Source organism: Podarcis vaucheri (assembly GCF_965113315.1).
Source record: "Podarcis vaucheri genome assembly, chromosome: 1".
NCBI lineage: Eukaryota > Metazoa > Chordata > Lepidosauria > Squamata > Lacertidae > Podarcis > Podarcis vaucheri.
This window is the reverse complement of record NC_138759.1, coordinates 130,174,981-130,194,840: the sequence shown is the minus strand read 5'-3', so window position 1 is coordinate 130,194,840 and position 19,860 is coordinate 130,174,981. Positions and strand designations below refer to the sequence as shown.

Below are 19,860 nucleotides of genomic sequence, written 5' to 3'. Positions count from 1 at the left end.
AGGCTATTAGCGGCTTAGCAGCTTAGAAAAAGGGGGGAGCGAAAAAAATCGCAAGACTCGCAAGACTTTTTCGTTTTGTGAAGCAAGCCCATAGGGAAATTCGTCTTGCGAAGCGCATCGAAAAACGGAAAACCATTTCGTCTAGCGGGTTTTTTGTCTCGCGAGGCATTCGTCTTGCGGGGCACCACTGTATTTCTTTTCTGTCTGCGTAGCTAGAAATAAAACTCTTTGCAATGTAGCTCATACTATCTCGTCCTTCCCTGCTGCTGGATACTCTGCATAATGAGGGAACGTGCCTGGAGCCTTATCAGAAGCTCAGGTCGTTAATCATCATCGGAGGCGATTACAAAGGACTCGACTGGAGGACGAACTTTCCAGCTCAGTCGCAGCGGAGGCTCCGACACTTTATACAGTATCAGGTTCCTGACAGATGGGCAGTCAAACAGTTTTCGATCCAACGAGCTGGCCAGATCTAATTCCTCACCCCCTGGTTTAGCATAGCAACCTGCACGGAGGAAGTTCTGCTGAACCAGGTTTAGCAAAGCTACTTCAAACCCTGGTTAAGAAGTGAATTCTGCTTAGTGCCAATGCAGAGATAGCACTGCGCCATGATTAGATCACTGCATGGAAGGGAGGGTGGAATTCGCTCTGGAGGAAGGGGAAAGAATTGCACGAGACAGCAGTGTGCTCTGGATTTACAAACCACGGGCTGCAGCACTCCATCTGCCACACATAGCAGGGTAAAAACAAATAGAATCCCCTTAAGAAAGAAGAGTTTGTGGAAGAGGCTCAGTTACCTTATATGAAATACTGTATTTTTCACTCTATAGGACGCACTTTTTCCCCTCCAAAAATTAAAGGGAAATGTGTGTGCGTCCTATGGAGCGAATGCAGGCTCCTTGGCTTCAGAGATAGCAACGCGAAGCCTCCGAATTGCAGAGGGAGCGCTCCCTCCGTGCTCCGGAGGCTTCGCGTTGCTTTCGCTGAAGCCTGGAGCGCAAGAGGGGTCGGTGCGCACCAACCCCTCTCGCTCTCCAGGCTTCAGGGATAGCCACCTGAAGCCTCTGGAGCGCAGCGGGAACTCGTGCTGCGCTCCGAAGGCTTCGGGTTCCTTTTGCTGATGGAATGGAGAATGACAAGAAAAAAGAAACCGTAGTTTAACACAGGAATGCTAAATACCTGCGCCTCATCGTTGATGGCTGCTATATAGCCCATGATGCTCTGCACTTCCTCATGCGCCCCACCTTTGCTCAGGAAGTACTTTATTAATCCATATAGAGACGTTCTTATTGTTTTAAGATCATCTGGCGCCAAGTCACTGTCTTTGGAGCTGTTTCTAACAAAAACAAGGAAAGAAGACTTCATCAAAATGATGGCGTACTATGAATACAGAAGAGGCCAGACCCAGGAGAACCTTAGTTCTTCCAGTTTTCTTTTCACAAAGCATTTTCCCCTTTGTATATAATTTACCTCTTTGTATGTAACAGCTACCCCTACCCATTTCGACTCTCTGGCACCCTATCTGCATAACCTAGCAATTCTAAAATGTAGACGTGCTTTTACTCTCACAAGATTGAATGTATTGCCCTCGGCTGTACTTGAGGGACGATTCCAACAAGATTCCACACGAAAAACATTTATGTCCCTGTGGAGACGGCAGTACTGAATCAGCGGCACATGTCCTTCTGGCCTGCACTCTTTATAAATCAGAAGGTTGGCAGTTTGAGATATATATATGTATATGTGTATATTCGGGGACGCGGGTGGCGCTGTGGGTAAAAGCCTCAGTGCCTAGGGCTTGCCGATCGAAAGGTTGGCGGTTCGAATCCCCGCGGCAGGGTGAGCTCCCGTCTTTCGGTCCCAGCTCCTGCCCACCTAGCAGTTCGAAAGCACCCCTAAGTGCAAGTAGATAAATAGGTACCGCTTTATAGCGGGAAGGTAAACGGCGTTTCCGTGTGCTGCTCTGGTGCCGGTTCGCCGGAGCAGCTTCATCACGCTGACCACGTGACCCGGAAGTGTCTGCGGACAGCGCTGGCTCCCGGCCTCTAGAGTGAGATGAGCGCACAACCCTAGAGTCTGTCAAGACTGGCCCATACGGGCAGGGGTACCTTTACTATATGTATATTCTTTCTCCCTCCCTCTCCCTTTCTCTCTCTCATCAGAGCGGTTAAGACAAAACAATAAAATCGAGAAAAAATCACAGCCAGACGTCAAAGCATACAAAAGTTAAAATGCACAACAAGCTAAGGAAACATGCAAGATTGCATACCCATAATAGATCCTCAGTGTATCCAGTAAAAACTGCACGCCATACTTTTTTCGGAAGAGCCTCCGACTGTCTTTGATAATTGTAGAAAGGTACTGGATGTGACCTACAAACATAACATTTCCCATCAGGGCAGGTCAGTCTAGCCTTTCATATATATGGCGAGTGCATTATGATACGTGCAGCAAACCAAGTTAAGTTTCAGTGTTAATTTTAACAGTGCCTAGCCTCACCGATTCGGAACGGGAAGTCTCCCCGATTCCAGATGCTGAAGTCAAAAAGCAAGTGTTGATACATCTGCTGCAGAAGGGGTGCGTTTTTCGCCACAGAGACCTGTTCTATCAACAACTGGACGGCCATCAAGACATTCACATCCATGAAGCTGCTCGGCACCTAAGAAAGAGTCGGACAAATTTATGCCTATCCCTTTATGTTCTACAAACTATAAAACAAATATTGCGACTGCGTATTTAAGCAAGTAGGCTTCGTGACAAATGTGTTCTTAGTAAGAAAAACCAACCATTTTTGTATGCATGGAAGAAGTCAACTTGAGACTTGAGAAGAGGTGTGCGCAAGCCGAATTTGCACTTTCCCCCACAGGTTTGCAATTTTATTACAATAGACTATAACAGCTTTGAAGGGACGCGGGTGGCGCTATGGGTTAAACCACAGAGCCTAGGGCTTGCCAATCAGAAGGTCGGCGGTTCGAATCCCCGCGACGGGGTGAGCTCCCGTTGCTCAGTCCCAGCTCCTGCCCACCTAGCAGTTCGAAAGCACCTCAAAGTGCAAGTAGATAAATAGGTACCACTCTGGCGGGAAGGTAAATGGCGTTTCCGTGTGCTGCTCTGATTTGCCAGAAGCGGCTTAGTCATGCTGGCCACATGACCCGGAAGCTGTACACTGGCTCCCTCGGCCAGTAAAGCGAGATGAGCGCCGCAACCCCAGAGTCGGTCACGACTGGACCTAATGGTCAGGGGTCCCTTTACCTTTTATAACAGCTTTAGTTTAATAAATCAAATTCAAGTCTCTAATGCTAATATGTGCACCCTTAATGTTAATGAATGGCAGGGAGTTACAATCCTGTAGCATTTTAGGGGATAATTTAGAATGAAATTCCCAGGTGTCAAAAAAGGTTATTTATGTATGCCACTACTGTGGCCTGTGTTTTGTTTTGTTTTGTTTTGTTTTGTTTTGTTTTGTTAGCCCAAAAATGGAAAACGAGCAAAGTCCCAACCAAAGAAGTTTGGCAACTTAAGTTGATAGAATATGCGCAGCTTGCAGACTTAACATATAGAATAAGAGAACAAGAAGAACATACTTTTAAAGAAGATTGGAAAACGTTTATTGAATATATGGGAAATAACTGTGTACAGCTAAAAACGCTGGCAGCATTAAGATAGATTCAGCAGTGTAAATAAGCTATGATAGATGTAATAATGAATTACTGAATGGTATAGTTTCTGTAAAATATGCAGGGATTTATGATATGTAAAATGAACCACGGAAAGAGAAGGGAAGTCACTGATATCTTAAGGATGTAAAAATGAGAACTTGAAATTCTAAAACAGAAAATTGGATAAAAAATTATATACAATTATGTAGCATTTTCATTGCACTTCACTGATCTACGCTGGAGTTCTTTGGTGTGGATCAATGGAAAAATATATCTGGCTTGGATATACAGGGTGATTCCTTTAAAAATGGCCCCACGGATACAGAGTACACATGTTCCACAGGGCCTCTTTTAAAAGACTCACTCTGTACAACAATAGATTCACTGTAGTTCACAATGCACATATTTGTGAACAGAGAATCTGACACGGCAACACTTGTCTACCAAAAATGAAAACATATACAAACTATGGTTTAACTATCCTACTCAGTACAATTGCTAGTATTAAATGTTGGTAGTTGCTGCGTACCTTCTGCAACAGGGCTCCTAAGGTTGCGACTCCATGCGAGTGAACAAGATTATCCTGGTTGATTGGGTGCCTTTGAATAAAGTGCTTTATCATCAGGATGAAAGTTGCAATAATGTTCTTCTCTAAACGAGCCTCTGGAAGAAGGAATATAGGCCTTTAGCTAAAAATGTTAGCTCTGCTAAGCAATTGTGGAAGTAGAAGAAGAAAATGATCAAGAGAGGTTTTGTTGCTGTTTGGGTGGATTGCTTTTCCCTGGGCTCATAAAAAAGGCTATTTAAAAGCCTCAATGCATACAGTTCTCGCCTTACCCGAAGCCTTGGTGGAGGTTAACACCACCCAATCTCCTTCTACAGGTGTCTGCAATTCAGGAGCAACCGATTCCACATCAAGCCTGTCAGGTAGTTGCCCATCGAGGTAGCTGATCTGTTCTAGCAGTGGAAACAGCACATTCAGTCCACCAACGCAGTTGATCATATCCTTCAGGAAGAGAGGGAAGAGAGAGAAGGGATGGGAAGAGGAATGTGTAGTCAGTGTTTGGAAATCAACAACCAAAGAGCTTTGGTAAAGATCTGCAACTGTAAGTGAATTGGGATTCTTGTGAGCTTCTGAAACAAGCTGCAAATACTATATAGATGCGGAGGTTAATAGCAAATCACACTGCACCCTGCTTTCTGTCTGCACCCTAAACGGCCTCAGTCCTGTATTCCTGAAGGAGTGTCTCCACCCCTGTCGTTCAGCCCAGACACTAAGATCCAGCGCCGAGGGCCTTCTGGCAGTTCCCTCATTGCGAGAAGTGAGGTTACAGGGAACCAGACAGAGGGCCTTCTCGGTAGTGGCACCCGCCCTGTGGAATGCCCCCCCATCAGATATCAAGGAAATAAGCAGCTATCTTACTTTAAAAAGACATCTGAAGGCAGCCCTGTTTAGGGAAATTTTTCATATTTAATACTGTATAGTTTTTAACACTCGATTGGGAGCCGCCCAGAGTGGCTGGGGAAACTCAGCCAGATGGGCGGGGTACAAATAATAAATTTGTTGTTGTTGTTGTTGTTGTTGTTGTTGTTGTTGTTGTTGTTGTTGTTGTTGTTGTTGTTATTATTCCTAATAATGTATGGGGCTGCAAGTGGGGATGCCATGGAAGCAGAGGCAAAACTTTCCCACTTCTCGTGCCACTTTGGTCCCCGTAATCTAGAGTGAGAGACAAGTTTTGTCTCCACCTCAACTGTGTCCCTTTCAGTTTCTCTCATATAATAACCTACTTCCAGAAGAGAAAGTAAGCAGAAATGCTGAAACTACCAAGTACTTTACAGGTTAATGAATTAACTTCTTAACCCTCCGTTGGGCTATATGGCAGGTCTTATGCTACACCAATCCTCTGAACGTTAGGTAGAATCTAGGTAAAGGTAAAAAGGTAAAGGACCCCGGGACAGTTAAGTCCAGTCAAAGGCGTTCATCTCACTTTCAGGCCAAGGAAGTCGCCTTTTGTCCACAGACAGCATTTCCGGGTCATGTGGCCAGCATGACTAAACCACTTCTGGCACAACGGGACACCATGATGGAAACCAGAGTGCACGGAAACACTGTTTACCTTCCCACCGCAGCAGCACCTATTTATCTACTTGCAATGGCATGCTTTCGAACTGCTAGGCTGACAGAAAGCTGGGATAAAGCAATGGGAGCTCACCCCGCCATGGGGATTCGAACCGCCAACCTTCTGATTGACAAGCCCAAAATACTTAGTGGTTTAGACCACAGCGCCACCAGCACCCCAATTGGGAGAATCTACAACCCAGATCCATTCTTAAGGAAATCAGCCCTGAGTGCTCACTGGAAGGACAGATCCTGAAGCTGAGACTCCAATACTTTGGCCACCTCATGAGAAGAGAAGACTCCCTGGAAAAGATCCTGGTGTTGGGAAAGACTGAGGGCACAAGGAGAAGGGGACGACAGAGGACGAGATGGTTGGATAGTGTTCTCGAAGCTACCAGCATGAGTTTGACCAAACTGCGGGAGGCAGTGGAAGACAGGAGTGCCTGCTGTGCTCTGCTCCATGGGGTCACGAAGAGTCGGACATGACTAAACATCTACACAGCCTAGATGTCAAGAGTCAACGCACACTCTTCCTGCTCACTGTGACTGCAGAAAGTTGCACTGCAGACTTGCCTTTAGAAACTCACAATTCTTTACACGTACAGTAAGACTTATTTCTAAATGGACCTGCGTAGGATTGCATTGCTATGAAAGTGTCAAGATTTTATGTACCCTTTTGTAAAGCACCTCCAAGGTATCTCTACTGATCTCCCCTGCCAGGTTTTTTGCTTTCCATCTACTCTCCCCATCCCTGCTTTGGTCTTAGAAACACACACACACACACAGAGAGAGAGAGAGAGAGGATTGAGACCATTAGCTCCCCCAAAACGCTGTTAAGTTGGGTGATCATTTCTCATACACATAATATAATCCAAACCCTTATGGAATCCCACAGTCATTACAAGCCATTGGAGATGTTTACCTTTATGTCCCAGTTCACCACTTTGTTCCCTGTTAGCCTTCCATGTAGAAGATTGGGGGAAAGGTCAAGGCATATTGGGCTTCTGCAAGCCTGTCCAAAAAATAGGAGAAAATGAGCTAAGCACTCTTTAACAAATCAGCTCAGGCGCAGTACAGTGGTACCTTGGTTCTCAAACTTAATCCGTTTCGGAAGTCCATTCCAAAACCAAGGCGTGCTTTCCCATAGAAAGTAATGCAAAATGAATTAATCCGTTCCAGACTTTTAAAAGCAACCCCTAAAACAGCAATTTAACATGAATTTTACTATCTAACGAGACCATTGATCCATAAAATGAAAGCAACAAACAATGTACTGCAGTGACACAATCAGTCAATCAATCAGTAGCTGAACTGGGCTCCACACAGTCACGAAAACAAACACAAAAAAGAGCCGCAAAAATGCAAAATAAATAGCAAAACCAGACAGACCTCAGCGTAACACTCAATAAGTGTGGCACTCAAATCTGAAGCCTAACACTCAAAACGGAAATGTGACACTCAAAACGGAGCACGTTTGGCTTCTGAAAAAAGTTCGCAAACCAGAACACTTACTTCCGGGTTTGCAGTGTTTGGGTTCCAAGTCGTTTGAGTACCAAGGCATTTGAGAACCAAGGTACCACTGTACAGAAATCTGCTTAGTTATCATGGCTAAAGCTGGTGGTATCCTCACCATATTTATATAATCCTCTTCTAAAGCCATCAAAGCAAAACTAAAGGAAAATGGAGTTCCTACCTTGGGTGTATAATGAAGAAGCATTTTACTGGGCAAATCGGCTGCTTCGGAGTCTTGAGATTTCCATGGAGTTAAGCAGTTTGGACCTTCAAAATATTGGGGGGGGGGGAGAGAGACAAAAAGCCACAATAGGTTTAACATTTGTGCCGACAGCCTGACTTAACACCTACTCCCCAATCTAGCAAGAGAGATCCATGTGAAGAAGCAAAGCTGCCATGCAGACTGCCTATCGAGAGAGCTGAAGGTGCATCTCAATGTGTCTCACATCTCATGACCATTTCCACACACACACACACACACACACACACACACCCTCCCTGTTCCTCCAGCCTGGCTGGATCTTTCTTTTGAAGCAAATGTGGAAGTTCATCTCTCTCTCTGAGGCCACTGGCCCCATAGTATGTATGTAACAAGTGGTATGAAGCTAGACAGACAAAATACCGTATTTTTTGCTCTATAAGACGCACCAGACCACAAGCCGCACCTAGTTTTTGGAGGAGGAAAACAAGAAAAAAAATATTCTGAATCCCAGAAGCCAGAACAGCAAGAGGGATCGCTGCGCAGCGAAAGCAGTAATCCCTCTTGCTGTTCTGGCTTCTGGGATAGCTGCACAGCCTGCATTCGCTCCATAAGACGCACACACATTTCCCCTTACTTTTTAGGAGGGAAAAAGTGAGTCTTATAGAGCAAAAAATACGGTATATAACAGCCCAGATGCAGATGAAAACAGAAGAAAGGGGGAAGGGGGAATGACACGTGTGGTTTTGAAATAAATAAATAACCATTCCCCTCTTTATTTTCAACTTTCTTGGGCACGTGAAACTAAGCATAATTACCTTGAATTTCTGCTTAACCCTCAAAGAAAGAAGGGCATTTTTGCTGGCCAGGTTTAATTCAAATCCATCCTTCCTCCTTTGGGGAAGCTTCTCAGGCAGGGTGGAAGAAGAAAGAACTTGCCCATGTGAAGACCACCTGGTGGAAACCCTTACACATATGGTTCTCAATTGTAAACTATATGCTGATCTCCGCCAGCAATTTCTAAATCAACTCTGTATCCCCAAATGGAAACCAGAGTCAAGGTCATACATTTTCTATTACTGGGGAATGATCAGGAGCTCACCAAGTTAGGGGCTAAATATCTCTATTTGGTTTTTTGTCGTCGAAATACACTGCAGACGTCTGATCTCCCTGAAGACCAAGAGATGTGACGATAGACTGCTCTGCCTCCTTTCTTTCAGCAAATGTTTCGTGTCACTGGGGAAGTGGTAATTCTGTACAGTGGTGCCCCGCAAGACGAATGCCTCGCGAGACGAAAAACTCGCAAGACGAAAGGTTTTTTCATTTTCGAGTTGCTTCGCAAGACGAATTTCCCTATGGGCTTGCTTCGCAAAACGAAGCTTGCCCCCGCACCCCGGACCTCTTTTGAAGCAAGGGGCGGCGGGGAGAAGATCGCTTCTCCCCGCTGCCAGCCCTGCAATCTCCGGTGACTGAGGGGAAGGCGCGCGCGCGCCTTCCCCTCTGTCCCCGGACCCCTTTTGAACCAAGGGGCGGCAACGGGGAGAAGCAATTCTCCCCGCTGCCCCTTCCCTTGCTTTAAAACAGGTCCCCTCTGTCCCCGGATGGTCTCCATAGGAACGCATTGATTGATTTTCAATGCATTCCTATGGGAAACCGTGCTTCGCAAGACAAAAAACTCGCAAGAAGAAAAAACTTGCGGAACGAATTAATTTCGTCTTGCGAGGCACCACTGTATTGATTTGTTTTGTTTCGGATGTTGTGTGTGATGCCAATAAAAGGTTTTACAAGTTCTGTAAATGGAAGCAACTATTTCATTCATGATATTTGTCACCAATGTGGTTCACACCTAAGTAAAAAGGGAAAGGACCCCTGGACGGTTAAGTCCAGTCAAAGGCGACTATGGGGTTGCAGCGCACATCTCGCTTTCAGGCCAAGGGAGCCGGCATTTGTCCACAGACAGCTTTCCAAGTCATGTGGCCAGTAGGACTAAACTTCTGGCACAACAGAACACTGTGACGGAAACCAAAGTGCACAGAAATGCCATTTACCTTCCTGCCTCAGCGGTACCTATTTATCTACTTGCACTGGTGTGCTTTCAAATGGTAGGTTGGCAGGAGCTGGGGCAGAGGAATGGGAGCTCACCCCATCGCAGGGATTCGAACTGCCGACCTTCTGATCGGCAAGCCCAAGAAGCTCAGTGGTTACTTAATGGGATAGTAATACAGATGACCATTCCATTTGCCAACTTTACTGTGCTCAGTCTTCTATTGGCACAGATGACACACACGGCTAAAGCGTAACCAGAGTTCCATTTGTAATATGAGTGTGAAGCTAGTTATGAAACATGGGAGAAAATCAAGGGCAAATCGCAGAACTGTGTGCGTGTGTTTATGAACACACATTTCCGTGAGAGATAAAGTTAGCAAAAAATAAGAAGGCAGAGAAAACAAATGAGACTAAATTGGAGCAAATTAGCCTTTATAAATCCTGCCAACCTAGCAGTTCGAAAGCACGTCAAAGCGCAAGCAGATAAATAAGTACCGCTCCAGCGGGAAGGTAAACGGCATTTCAGTGTGCTGCTCTGGTTCGCCAGAAGTGACTTAGTCATGCTGGCCACATGACCCGGAAGCTGTACGCCAGCTCCCTCAGCCAGTAAAGCGAGATGAGGACCGCAACCCCAGTTGGTCACAACTGGACCTAATGGTCAGAGGTCCCTTTACCTTTAACCTTTATAAAAGCAGGGACTAGACAGGGGAAGCAACTATGTCAGTTCAGAGCCTTGCAAACCACCCTGTGATCCTCAGATGAAGGGCAGTATAGAAATTTAATTACTTATTATTAATAATAATAGGCCATAGCAACTGGAAACAAAAGAGATTCCTAGGCAGACTAAAACTTAAGAACAACAGAAGCAGGGTCGAAATACCCAAAGTAAACTGCACTTTCCAGAGATGGAAAGCAGCTAAATTCCCTGCCAGAGAAGAATGGCGGATGAAGTTGATGGAGTATGCTGAAATGGCTAAAATACCAGAAGAATAAAAAATCAAGAAGACCAAAATTTTCATAAGGAATGGGGGAAATTTATAATTTATCTTAAAGACCATTGTGAACAGTTAAAATTGTTAGTAGGACTGGAATATCATTTGTAGTTTAAGGGTGAATTATGGATACAATGGAGATGTAAAAGATTTGGACTACTATAAAAGATGCAGAAGGAAATGATTATCAACAGGACCCACAAAGGGGAGGAAATCCAGCAGATTCCTTGGAATCTTGTTTTTGATTATTTATGTTTGATATATCTCTGCAAAATTTTAATTTGAAAAACCAAACTGCACTTCGGAATGCTCACCTGCCAAATACAACGCTTTCACATGAGCAGGCTGCAACGCTTCATGAAATATGATAACTGATCCAAGCTGGCCTTCGAGAGAGGTAGGGCATCCCCACTCGCTGTCCTGCGTTCCTGCCGAGATCAGCTTAGTGATGTGTTCTGGCTTCCCCAGCAGCCCACTCCAGCTGCCTGGGCTGAGAATACCACCGAGCGACGTCCGGTGGGGAAGAGCAGGGGATGAAAAAGGCGGATCTGGGATCTGGGATGGTGGTGGAGTAGTTGTCCTTTGACCAGCAGAACCAATGCAGCATGAAGTAAAAGACTGGAGAATTTCACCCATGTTGCAAAAAAGAAAACACACATCACAAATTAGTAAATTGAATGCAGTTTGGCACATACAAACAGATAGCCATAAAGGGCCAAAATTATCACTGTGTGAAGATCTCTGTCTTTTGACAAACATTTGGCCTCTCAAGTGTTACCTTTAATCTCCTTAGCATGCTAATTTCAAATACAGTGGTACGTCAGGTTACATACGCTTCAGGTTACATACGCTTCAGGTTACGACTCCGCTAACCCAGAAATAGTACCTCGGGTTAAGAACTTTGCTTCAGGATGGGAACAGAAATCGTGCTCCGGCGGCGCGGCGGCAGCAGGAGGCCCCATTAGCTAAAGTGGTGCTTCAGGTTAAGAACAGTTTCAGGTTAAGAATGGACCTCCGGAACGAATTAAGTACTTAACCTGAGGTAGCACTGTAGTTTTATCTCCTGTCTCTTGCCACTGGTTATGAGCTACGGCTTTTGTTTCTTGTTTTTTTAAGTTGTCTTTTAAATGACTGTAAGCTGCCTTAAGCATTTTAATACAAAGGCAAGGTAAAATATCTTTAATAAAATTTCATATAGGTAAACGTACACATACAAACACGTATCTATTATGTGCAGTGCTAAATTTCTAAAAAAAATGTTCAGGGGTACTCTTATTTTCCTACTCCTATTGAAATACTGCCCCTCAACGAGGCCAAACTTAGATTCACAAAATGCCCCCCCCCGGAAAAAAAGCATTGGTTATGTGTGAATTTTATGTCAAAGACCATAAAAAACTTTATGCTGGTCTTTAGTGTGACCAAACTCTCTCTCAAAAAAAAGTTTGGATCGACTTTTTACTGAGACATCAGCGGTTTTGACTTGAAGTTTGCTGTAACAGAGATTGTTGTCTTTCGTGATACATATGTATAAAATATATACACTCTTACGCTCTTGTGTTTTGGTTTATTTTACAGGTGCTTATTATTTTTTCCTTGTGTGTTCCACTATGGAATTTGAAAGCCTCAATGAAACTTTTAATTGATAAACAAAACTTTACCAGCCTTTAAATCTCGTGCGCACACACCCCTTTTTTACTACCGTATTTTTTGCCCTATAGGACGCACTTTTCCCCCTCCAAAAATGAAGGGGAAATGTGTGTGCATCCTATGGGGCGAATGCAGGCTTCAGGAAGCTCTGCGCAACCCTCGGGAGACTGGCGTGACTTCGCGCCGGTCTCTCGAGGGCTGCGCAGAGCTGCCTGCAGTCCCGGGCTTCGCGCAGCTCTGCGCAAGCCTGGGGAGACCAGCGCGACTTCCCGCTGGGCTCCCTAGGCTTGCGGATAGCAGGCTGTTTTCGGGGCTGGGGTCGGGGGAAGCTCGGGCTTCCCCCGCGCCAGCCCTGCGCCTGGGGGGGGGTTTTCTTTATTTCCCCCCAAGAAAACTGGGTGCGCCCTATGGGGCGAAAAATATGGTATGTCAGGTTATTTTGCTGCAAAGTTTAAAAGGTTGTACCAATTGCTGTCCCCTTCCCTCAAAGGCAGCAGAGACTTCTGTCTGTCAACAGAAGGAGGTAGGAGGTGATTTTCACAAATGCTCACATTTCTCCTGCAGGTCCCCATGGCTCACACAATTGCCCCAGCTCCTCAAAGACATCCCTCAACCATTCTAGAACAGGTGAAGGGGAGATAAGTGGGGGAAAAAACTTCCTTCCCCTTCCATTCAAAGAAGATTCCACTTGCTGAAACAGTGGGATATATACACAGTCTATGTAAAAAAAGGGATGCAGGTAGCACTGTGGTCTAAACCACAGAGCCTAGGGCTTGCTGATCAAAAGGTTGGCGGTTCGAATCCCCGCAACAGGCTGAGCTCCCATTGCTCGGACCCAGCTCCTGCCAATCTAGCAGTTCGAAAGCACATCAAAGTGCAAGTAGATAAATAGGTAACACTCTGGTGGGAAGGTAAACAGCGTTTCCGTGCGCTGCTCTGGTTCACCAGAAGCGGCTTAGTCATGCTGGCCACATGACCCAGAAAAACTGTCTGCGGACAAACGCCGGCTCCCTCGGCCTACAGAGCGAGATGAGCGCCGCAACCCCAGAGTTGTCCGCGACTGGATCTAATGGTCAGGGGTCCCTTTACCTTTACCTATGTAAAAGAACACTGTCAAAATATTAATCTGCTGGCAGGCTTTGATTGAGTTTCTGTGTGTAAATACGACAACTTTATATAATTTTAAGTAAGCTAAACAATATGGAGAAAATACAGTCAAGTGCATATTTACGGAATCAAATTCAGGAACATAATGGGAAGATCAGAGGTCACGTTATTACAAAATGATGTAACAAATAAGTATCTATCAAGGAATGAATGGCTTTTTTATTTTGTCTTTAACAGCCACTGATGGTTTTTGCTATACTGTTTTGGATCTAATAAAGCATTTGAAATAGGGGGGGAAAGAAGAGAAAAAGAAACAGTCTTCCGTGAGCCGAATACCACAAGATTTGAGTTGAGCCTAACAGGTAAAAGGTAAAGGTAAATGACCCCTGGTCATTGAGCCTGACAACCTATTGGAAGCCAGTGTAATTATCGGTGTACAGGTGTAATAAAAGGTATTACACTTTGCAGGTTTCGGTTAATAATCTCACTACCACTTTCAGAACATGCTGATCATTTTGGAGAATCTTCCTTGACTATCCAGTTTAGAGGCGACCATAGTCAGTAAGCAAAAGCTGATGTGACAAACTCACTTGTTGCATAGTTTCTTTCTTTATGCATCCACAATGAAAGCTAAAGGTCCATATTCTATGCAGGGGGAAAGTGAGGTGTGACAAAAGCACAGACTTACTTCATTCATGGCAGGAAATCTGAGGGGCGCCGATATCTTCTGCTGTCCATTCACATAAATATATACAAGGCTTTGACCGAAAGGCCTCTTCCCAGGCATATGAACAATGCTTATGTTGTGCTGTTGAAAAAAAATGATAATATTGTTTAGTCATCATCATTATTAATTCTATGGAGGAGTTACAAGTGACTAATTGTTGCTAGATTTTGCACCCAGGAACATTATCTAGCTATATGCATCCATCTCCATGAAAGAAATAAAATAAACAATTGCAGTAGATTACTTATCTGATCACTAGGAACAGACCTAGATTTTCTCATTGGTCTTAGAGAGACGTACCGTATTTTTCGCTCCATAAGACGCACTTTCCCCCTCTTAAAATCTAAGGGGAAATGTCTGTGCGTCTTATGGAGCGAATGTGTGGTCCCTGGGGCTGGGGGGGGGCAGGCTTCCCTCGCCAGCCCCACAAGCACGGGGAGGGAAGCTCAGCTTTCCCCACCGCCAATCCCACAAGCTGCGGGGAGCAGCGGAAAGCTTCAGCGAGGCGCCTGTCCTGGAAGCCAGAGGAGGAACAGAAGGGTCTCCTTCTGTTCCTTCTCCAGCTTCGCTTGAAGGGGCGCTGCGCAGTTCTCCCTCTCTGCGCAGCACCTCTCCTGCGAAGGAGTGGCGCTGCGCAAAGAGGGAGAACCGCACAGCGCCCCTTCAGCGAGGCACCTGTCCTTACTTCTGCCGTAGCCTCTTCCGGGCAGGGGGAGCCTTCATCCTGCTGCCCTGAAGAGGCTTGGCGCTGTTATCCCAGAAGCCAGAACAGCCACACAGTATCCCAGAAGCCAGATCCCTCTTGCTGTTCTGGCTTCTGGGATTCAAATTTTTCTTCTTCTTGTTTTCCTCCCCCCAAAACTAGGTGCGTCTTATTCTCTGGTGCGTCCTACGGAGTGAAAAATACGGTAATGCTCACTGAGGAGCAAGTCTTGCATCTCTATCCTATCATGCTCAAATTCCTCTCACCTTTCCTATACCCAGGAATGTTGCTCCATCCGAGCGTTGTAAATCATTGGTACAACGCATGCAGAAACACTCCTAAGCACCCTTTAGAGAACTGATTAAACCTAAGAAATGCAATAACGTTTAGGAGCCTTCATGGGTTCATCTTAATCAGATTTAACAACAGTCAGGCACCCCAAATTGTGACCTACACAGACTAGATTAGTGAGACTTGGGGATGGCAAGGACGTCGTTACATCTTTACATCATGACTGCCTTCAGGTGATACTATCTTTGCTTAAGAAGGCAAGATATGAATGAGTTTTGTGTCCATACATGCAGTCTTTGACTACGAAATAAACAAAAAAATGGCAAGCTATAATAAACCATGGTTTCCTGTTACATCTGAGCCAAGTCTGGAGCAAGTCAGCATCTCAAAACATGGTCCAAAGCTGGTTTATGTCGCTCCAAACCCAATGATCATAGTTTTCCCGTTGGACATCATTAGGAACTATGGTTAATTGAAGACTTATGGGTTTAATTGCACTATGCCAAGAACATAGGAAGGAAGGGATGGAATCCGGGGAAAGGTTTTGTGCATTAACCCGAAAACCGGTCATTTGAACTTGGTCAGTTATCTTATCCTGACAGGGAATTCCCAGTGCCTACCAACAGAGAGCCAAGTCCACTTTTTAAAAGGGTCCTATTGCATTACAGGGATGCGGGTGGAGCTGTGGGTTAAACCACAGAGCCTAGGACTTCCCGATCAGAAGGTTGGCAGTTCAAATCCCCATGACGGGGTGAGCTCCCATTGCTCGGTCCCAGCTCCTGCCAACCTAGCAGTTTGAAAGCACGTCTAAGTACAAGTAAATAGGTACCGCTCTGGCGGGAAGGTAAAATGGCGTTTCCGTGCGCTGCTCTGGTTCGCCAGAAGCGGCTTAGTCATGCTGGCCACACGCCGGCTCCCTCGGCCAATAAAGCGAGACGAGCGCCGCAACCCCAGAGTCGGTCACGACTGGACCTAATGGTCAGGGGTCCCTTTACCTTTACCTATTGCATTACAACAAGGTCAGCTGAAACAGTCTCTCTTACCCACAGAGAATCACAGAAGCAATGATCCGAGAGCATCACGGTCGCATATTCCTTCTTCGTACACACGGCAACCACTAGCATTCCTGAACACGTAATAAAAGCCTCAAACCCTGTTCCATTGCCTGTAAAAAAGCTACAGATATATATATATATATTTAATGAATATGGTCAGCTCTTCAGAGGCACACATTAGCAGATAATAATAAACATTTCTTTTGCAATGAGTTATAATTGTCTCCACAAGGCTGGTGGCCCCCCAGGCTCATTTGAAGCTAAGCTGATTAATTCAGACAGAAGGGCAATCTTAGATCTGAGAGTACTTACCTTTCCAGGCAGACCATGTAATTTTGATACCTCTCAGATTCTACCAATTTCAGCATGGAGCCACTTCTGAGAGCAGCTCTCTCCTAGCAGAGCTACGCAAAATGCTGTTTAACTGAGGCCGTTTGAAATTCTATAGGTAGCTTAGTTTACGTGTTCTATGGACCATAAACATCATATAAAGGTTATCAAGACAGCCACAGAAGAGGGGGGAAATACAATGTACATCCCCAAAGATTGCACCTTTTAAACAAAAGGATAAGAAAATCTACGAGCAAAAATCATTTGAGAATACAGATAGTCTTGACTCAGAACTTATCTTCCCTTTATCGGTCATTGTCTTGTTTTGATGACTACAGTGAGAAACCTAGCTATAGTTTCTGTAGTATTAAGTCTGCCCTCCGCCATCAAAACTGAAACAGAAAATTCAGCTGAGTTCCCCAAGTGTAGAGAAAGTAGCGAGGAGATAAATTAGGATTTTATAAACATATTTTAAAATTTGCACCATAGTAGAACATAGGCTACTGTTTCTAATGAGAAGAAACTCTCAAGGGCCAAGGCAGTCTGCTGAATCGGCCTTCCATACCTGCCGATTGCAAAGCACTGAACCATAACTGTCAACCGTCTCTTATTTGGCAGGAAAGTCCCTTATCCCAGCGCCGTTTCCCGCTGCTGTCCCTTATTGATGATGTCCCTTAAATTTCCCGGGTTTCAAAGGAAGCAGCTCCTCTCCCTCCCTCCCTGCCGGCCAGGGAGGAGGGAGGCTCCAACTGGGTTGCTTGGCTGCGTTACTCACCCAATAAGGAGTCTTAAGAACAAATGGAGGGTGGAGCTTGCATGCCTTGTGCCAATCAAATTGGCCGCGTTGCCTGGGGACTCGCCTTTGCTCAGCGCTTCCCAGCAGAGAGGTGACGATGGTTTCCCTTGCTGCATCCCCTTTGCTGGGTTGCTGCACTGTGGGAGCCACCACTTGAGGCTTCGTTTGGCTGCTGGCTGGGCTTTCTGCCTTTGGCTCGGAGGGGCTCAGATGTTGAACATACCTGTGCTGGGAATATCCCTTATTTTGGCTGCTGATCCCTTATTTTCAAATCTGTAAGTTGACAGCTATGCATTGAACTACCTAGCCACTGAAATGCTTCCTGTTATCTAGCAATGTTTAATGCTTCTAAATACCTGGCAGTGTCCTTCTACATACAAGGCACCAGATGACTCTACTACTAAGCTCTGGCCGCCTGTCTATAATTTCCTTTCTAAACACTAGCGGTCATCAAGGGTCATTTCACTTTGTGCTGAACTTCCATTAGACAACCTCGGAAATTAAGCAGACTTAAGCCAGGATTGTTTGGGAAATTGTTCTTTTAAATACACATTGAACTGAGTGCAGTATGTATTTCAATAGGTGGCAATCTTCACCAACACTATGTTAAATCCGAGGCACAGACAACAGTACAGTGGTACCTCAGGTTACATACGCTTCAGGTTACATATGCTTCACGTTACAGACTCCGGTAACCCAGAAATAGTGCTTCAGGTTAAGAACTTTGCTGCAGGATGAGAACAGAAATTGTGCTTTGGCAGTGCGGCGGCAGCAGGAGGCCCCATTAGCTAAAGTGGTGCTTCAGGTTAAGAACAGTTTCAGGTTAAGAACGGACCTCTGGAACGAATTAAGTACTTAACCCGAGGTACCACTGTAGTGCTGTTAGAGAAAAAATGAAAATGAGTCACTAATCTATTCCTGTCAGTTTTTTTGTTGTGGTTTTTATTTTTTTTTAAAGATTACTATCTACAGTAGTACTTTACAGTGAAAATAGCCAGTGAAGTTTTGTTGTTGTTTTTAAAAAATATTACCATCTACAGTAGTACTTAACACAATCACTGGCTATTTCATTTCAGTGTAATCAAAAAGGAAGTTCCCTTTACATTTCAAGCTGGAATTGTGTTTTTTAGAAGTTATTATATTATATATCAGTTTCAGTGACTTTTTAGGACTCAGGTATGTGGTTATCAGGGGACGTGGGTGGCGCTGTGGGTAAAACCTCAGCACCTAGGGCTTGCCAATCACATGGTTGGCGGTTCGAATCCCCGCGGCAGGGTGAGCTCCCGTCTTTCGGTCCCAGCTCCTGCCCACCTAGCAGTTCGAAAGCACCCTTAAGTGCAAGTAGATAAATAGGTACCGCTTTATAGCGGGAAGGTAAACGGCATTTCCGTGTGCTGCTCTGGTGCTGGCTCGCCAGAGCAGCTTCGTCACGCTGGCCACGTGACCCAGAAGTGTCTCCGGACAGCGCTGGCCCCCGGCCTCTTAAGTGAGATGGGCACACAACCCTAGAGTCGGACACGACTGGCCCGTATGGGAAGGGGTACCTTTACCTTTACAGTGGTGCCTCGCAAGACGAAATTAATTCGTTCCGCAAGTTTTTTCTTCTTGCGAGTTTTTCGTCTTGCGAAGCACGGTTTCCCATAGGAATGCATTGAAAATCAATCAATGCGTTCCTATGGAGACCGTCTGGGGACAGAGGGGAAGCGCCGCGCGCCTTCCCCTCTGTCCCCGGACCTCTTTAAAGCAAGGGGCGGCAGGGAGAAGATTGCGGGGCAAGCTTCGTTTTGCGAAGCAAGCCCATAGGGAAATGCGTCTTGCGAAGCGGCTAAGAAAACGAAAAACTCCTTTGTCTAGCGAGTTTTTCGTCTTCCGAGGCGTTCGTCTTGCGGGGTACCACTGTACCTTTATGTCGTTATCAGACCTTGCACAACCCCCGTGCAAACTGGCCAGACCCCGAGACCAGCAATACAGAAGACCTCCCAGCTCATCTTGCTTCCAAAAGCAGGGATTTTGGCTGCATTAGGAGCACAGTGGCAGGGAAGGAAGTTCAAATGACCTTGCTCCTATTGGCCCTGCAATCTAAAAGATGGTGCTGTGGTCTAAACCACTGAGCCTCTTGGGCTTGCCAATCAGAAGGTCAGCGGTTCGAATCTCTACAACAGGGCGAGTTCCTGTTGCTCTGTCCTAGCTCCTGCCAACCTAGCAGTTCGAAAGCACACCAGTGCTAGTAGATAAATAGGCACCACTGCGGCAGGAAGGAAAACGGCATTTCCATGCGCTCTGGCTTCCGTTGCGCCAGAAGTGGCTTAGTCATGCTGGTCCCATGCCCTGGAAAAGCTGTCTGTGGACAAACTCCGGCTCCCTCGGCCTGAAACTGAGATGGGTGCCGCAACCCCATAGTCGCCTTTGACTGGACTTAACCATACAGGGGTCCTTTACCTAAGAGATCTCCACAAAGAGACCAAGTCACTGTCACTCTCCACGGCCTGCCCTATAAAAATGATGCATGAGAGCCAGCAAAAACTACATCCTGCATAGATGAATTCCAAGCGCCGGTCATAACACCCTTCTTTATGCAGACAACAGCATCCTGACTGGCTGGCTGGCCATTGCCAGACAGAAGAAACGAAGGCTCAGTCGAAGGCTGACGGATGCCCTCACCCTTCCAGTATGTTAC

At 45.6% G+C, this 19,860-nt stretch overlaps 1 protein-coding gene and 1 long non-coding RNA gene across 4 annotated transcripts in view; one reads left to right on the top strand and one right to left on the bottom strand.

The window, feature by feature from the left end:
* Positions 1–19,860, bottom strand: part of NBEAL1 (neurobeachin like 1) — a 137,320-nt gene that overhangs the window by 55,886 nt on the left and 61,574 nt on the right. For all 3 annotated transcript variants that reach the window (XR_014219356.1, XM_082221222.1, XM_082221223.1), the window contains 10 exons: positions 16,046–16,178; positions 13,970–14,089; positions 10,842–11,145; positions 7,472–7,557; positions 6,701–6,790; positions 4,497–4,665; positions 4,189–4,322; positions 2,500–2,659; positions 2,270–2,372; positions 1,180–1,336 (listed from right to left, as the gene is read on the bottom strand). Coding sequence is in view for 2 of the 3 variants with exons in the window: in XM_082221222.1 (XP_082077348.1) it covers positions 1,180–1,336; positions 2,270–2,372; positions 2,500–2,659; positions 4,189–4,322; positions 4,497–4,665; positions 6,701–6,790; positions 7,472–7,557; positions 10,842–11,145; positions 13,970–14,089; positions 16,046–16,178 (1,456 nt within the window). In the remaining variant the exon portion in view is untranslated. The remainder of the gene's footprint in view (positions 1–1,179; positions 1,337–2,269; positions 2,373–2,499; positions 2,660–4,188; positions 4,323–4,496; positions 4,666–6,700; positions 6,791–7,471; positions 7,558–10,841; positions 11,146–13,969; positions 14,090–16,045; positions 16,179–19,860) is intronic.
* On the top strand, positions 8,347–9,286 carry LOC309525671. Its single transcript, XR_014216480.1, has 2 exons — positions 8,347–8,736; positions 9,213–9,286. It is a non-coding gene; the product is annotated as an uncharacterized lncRNA (long non-coding RNA).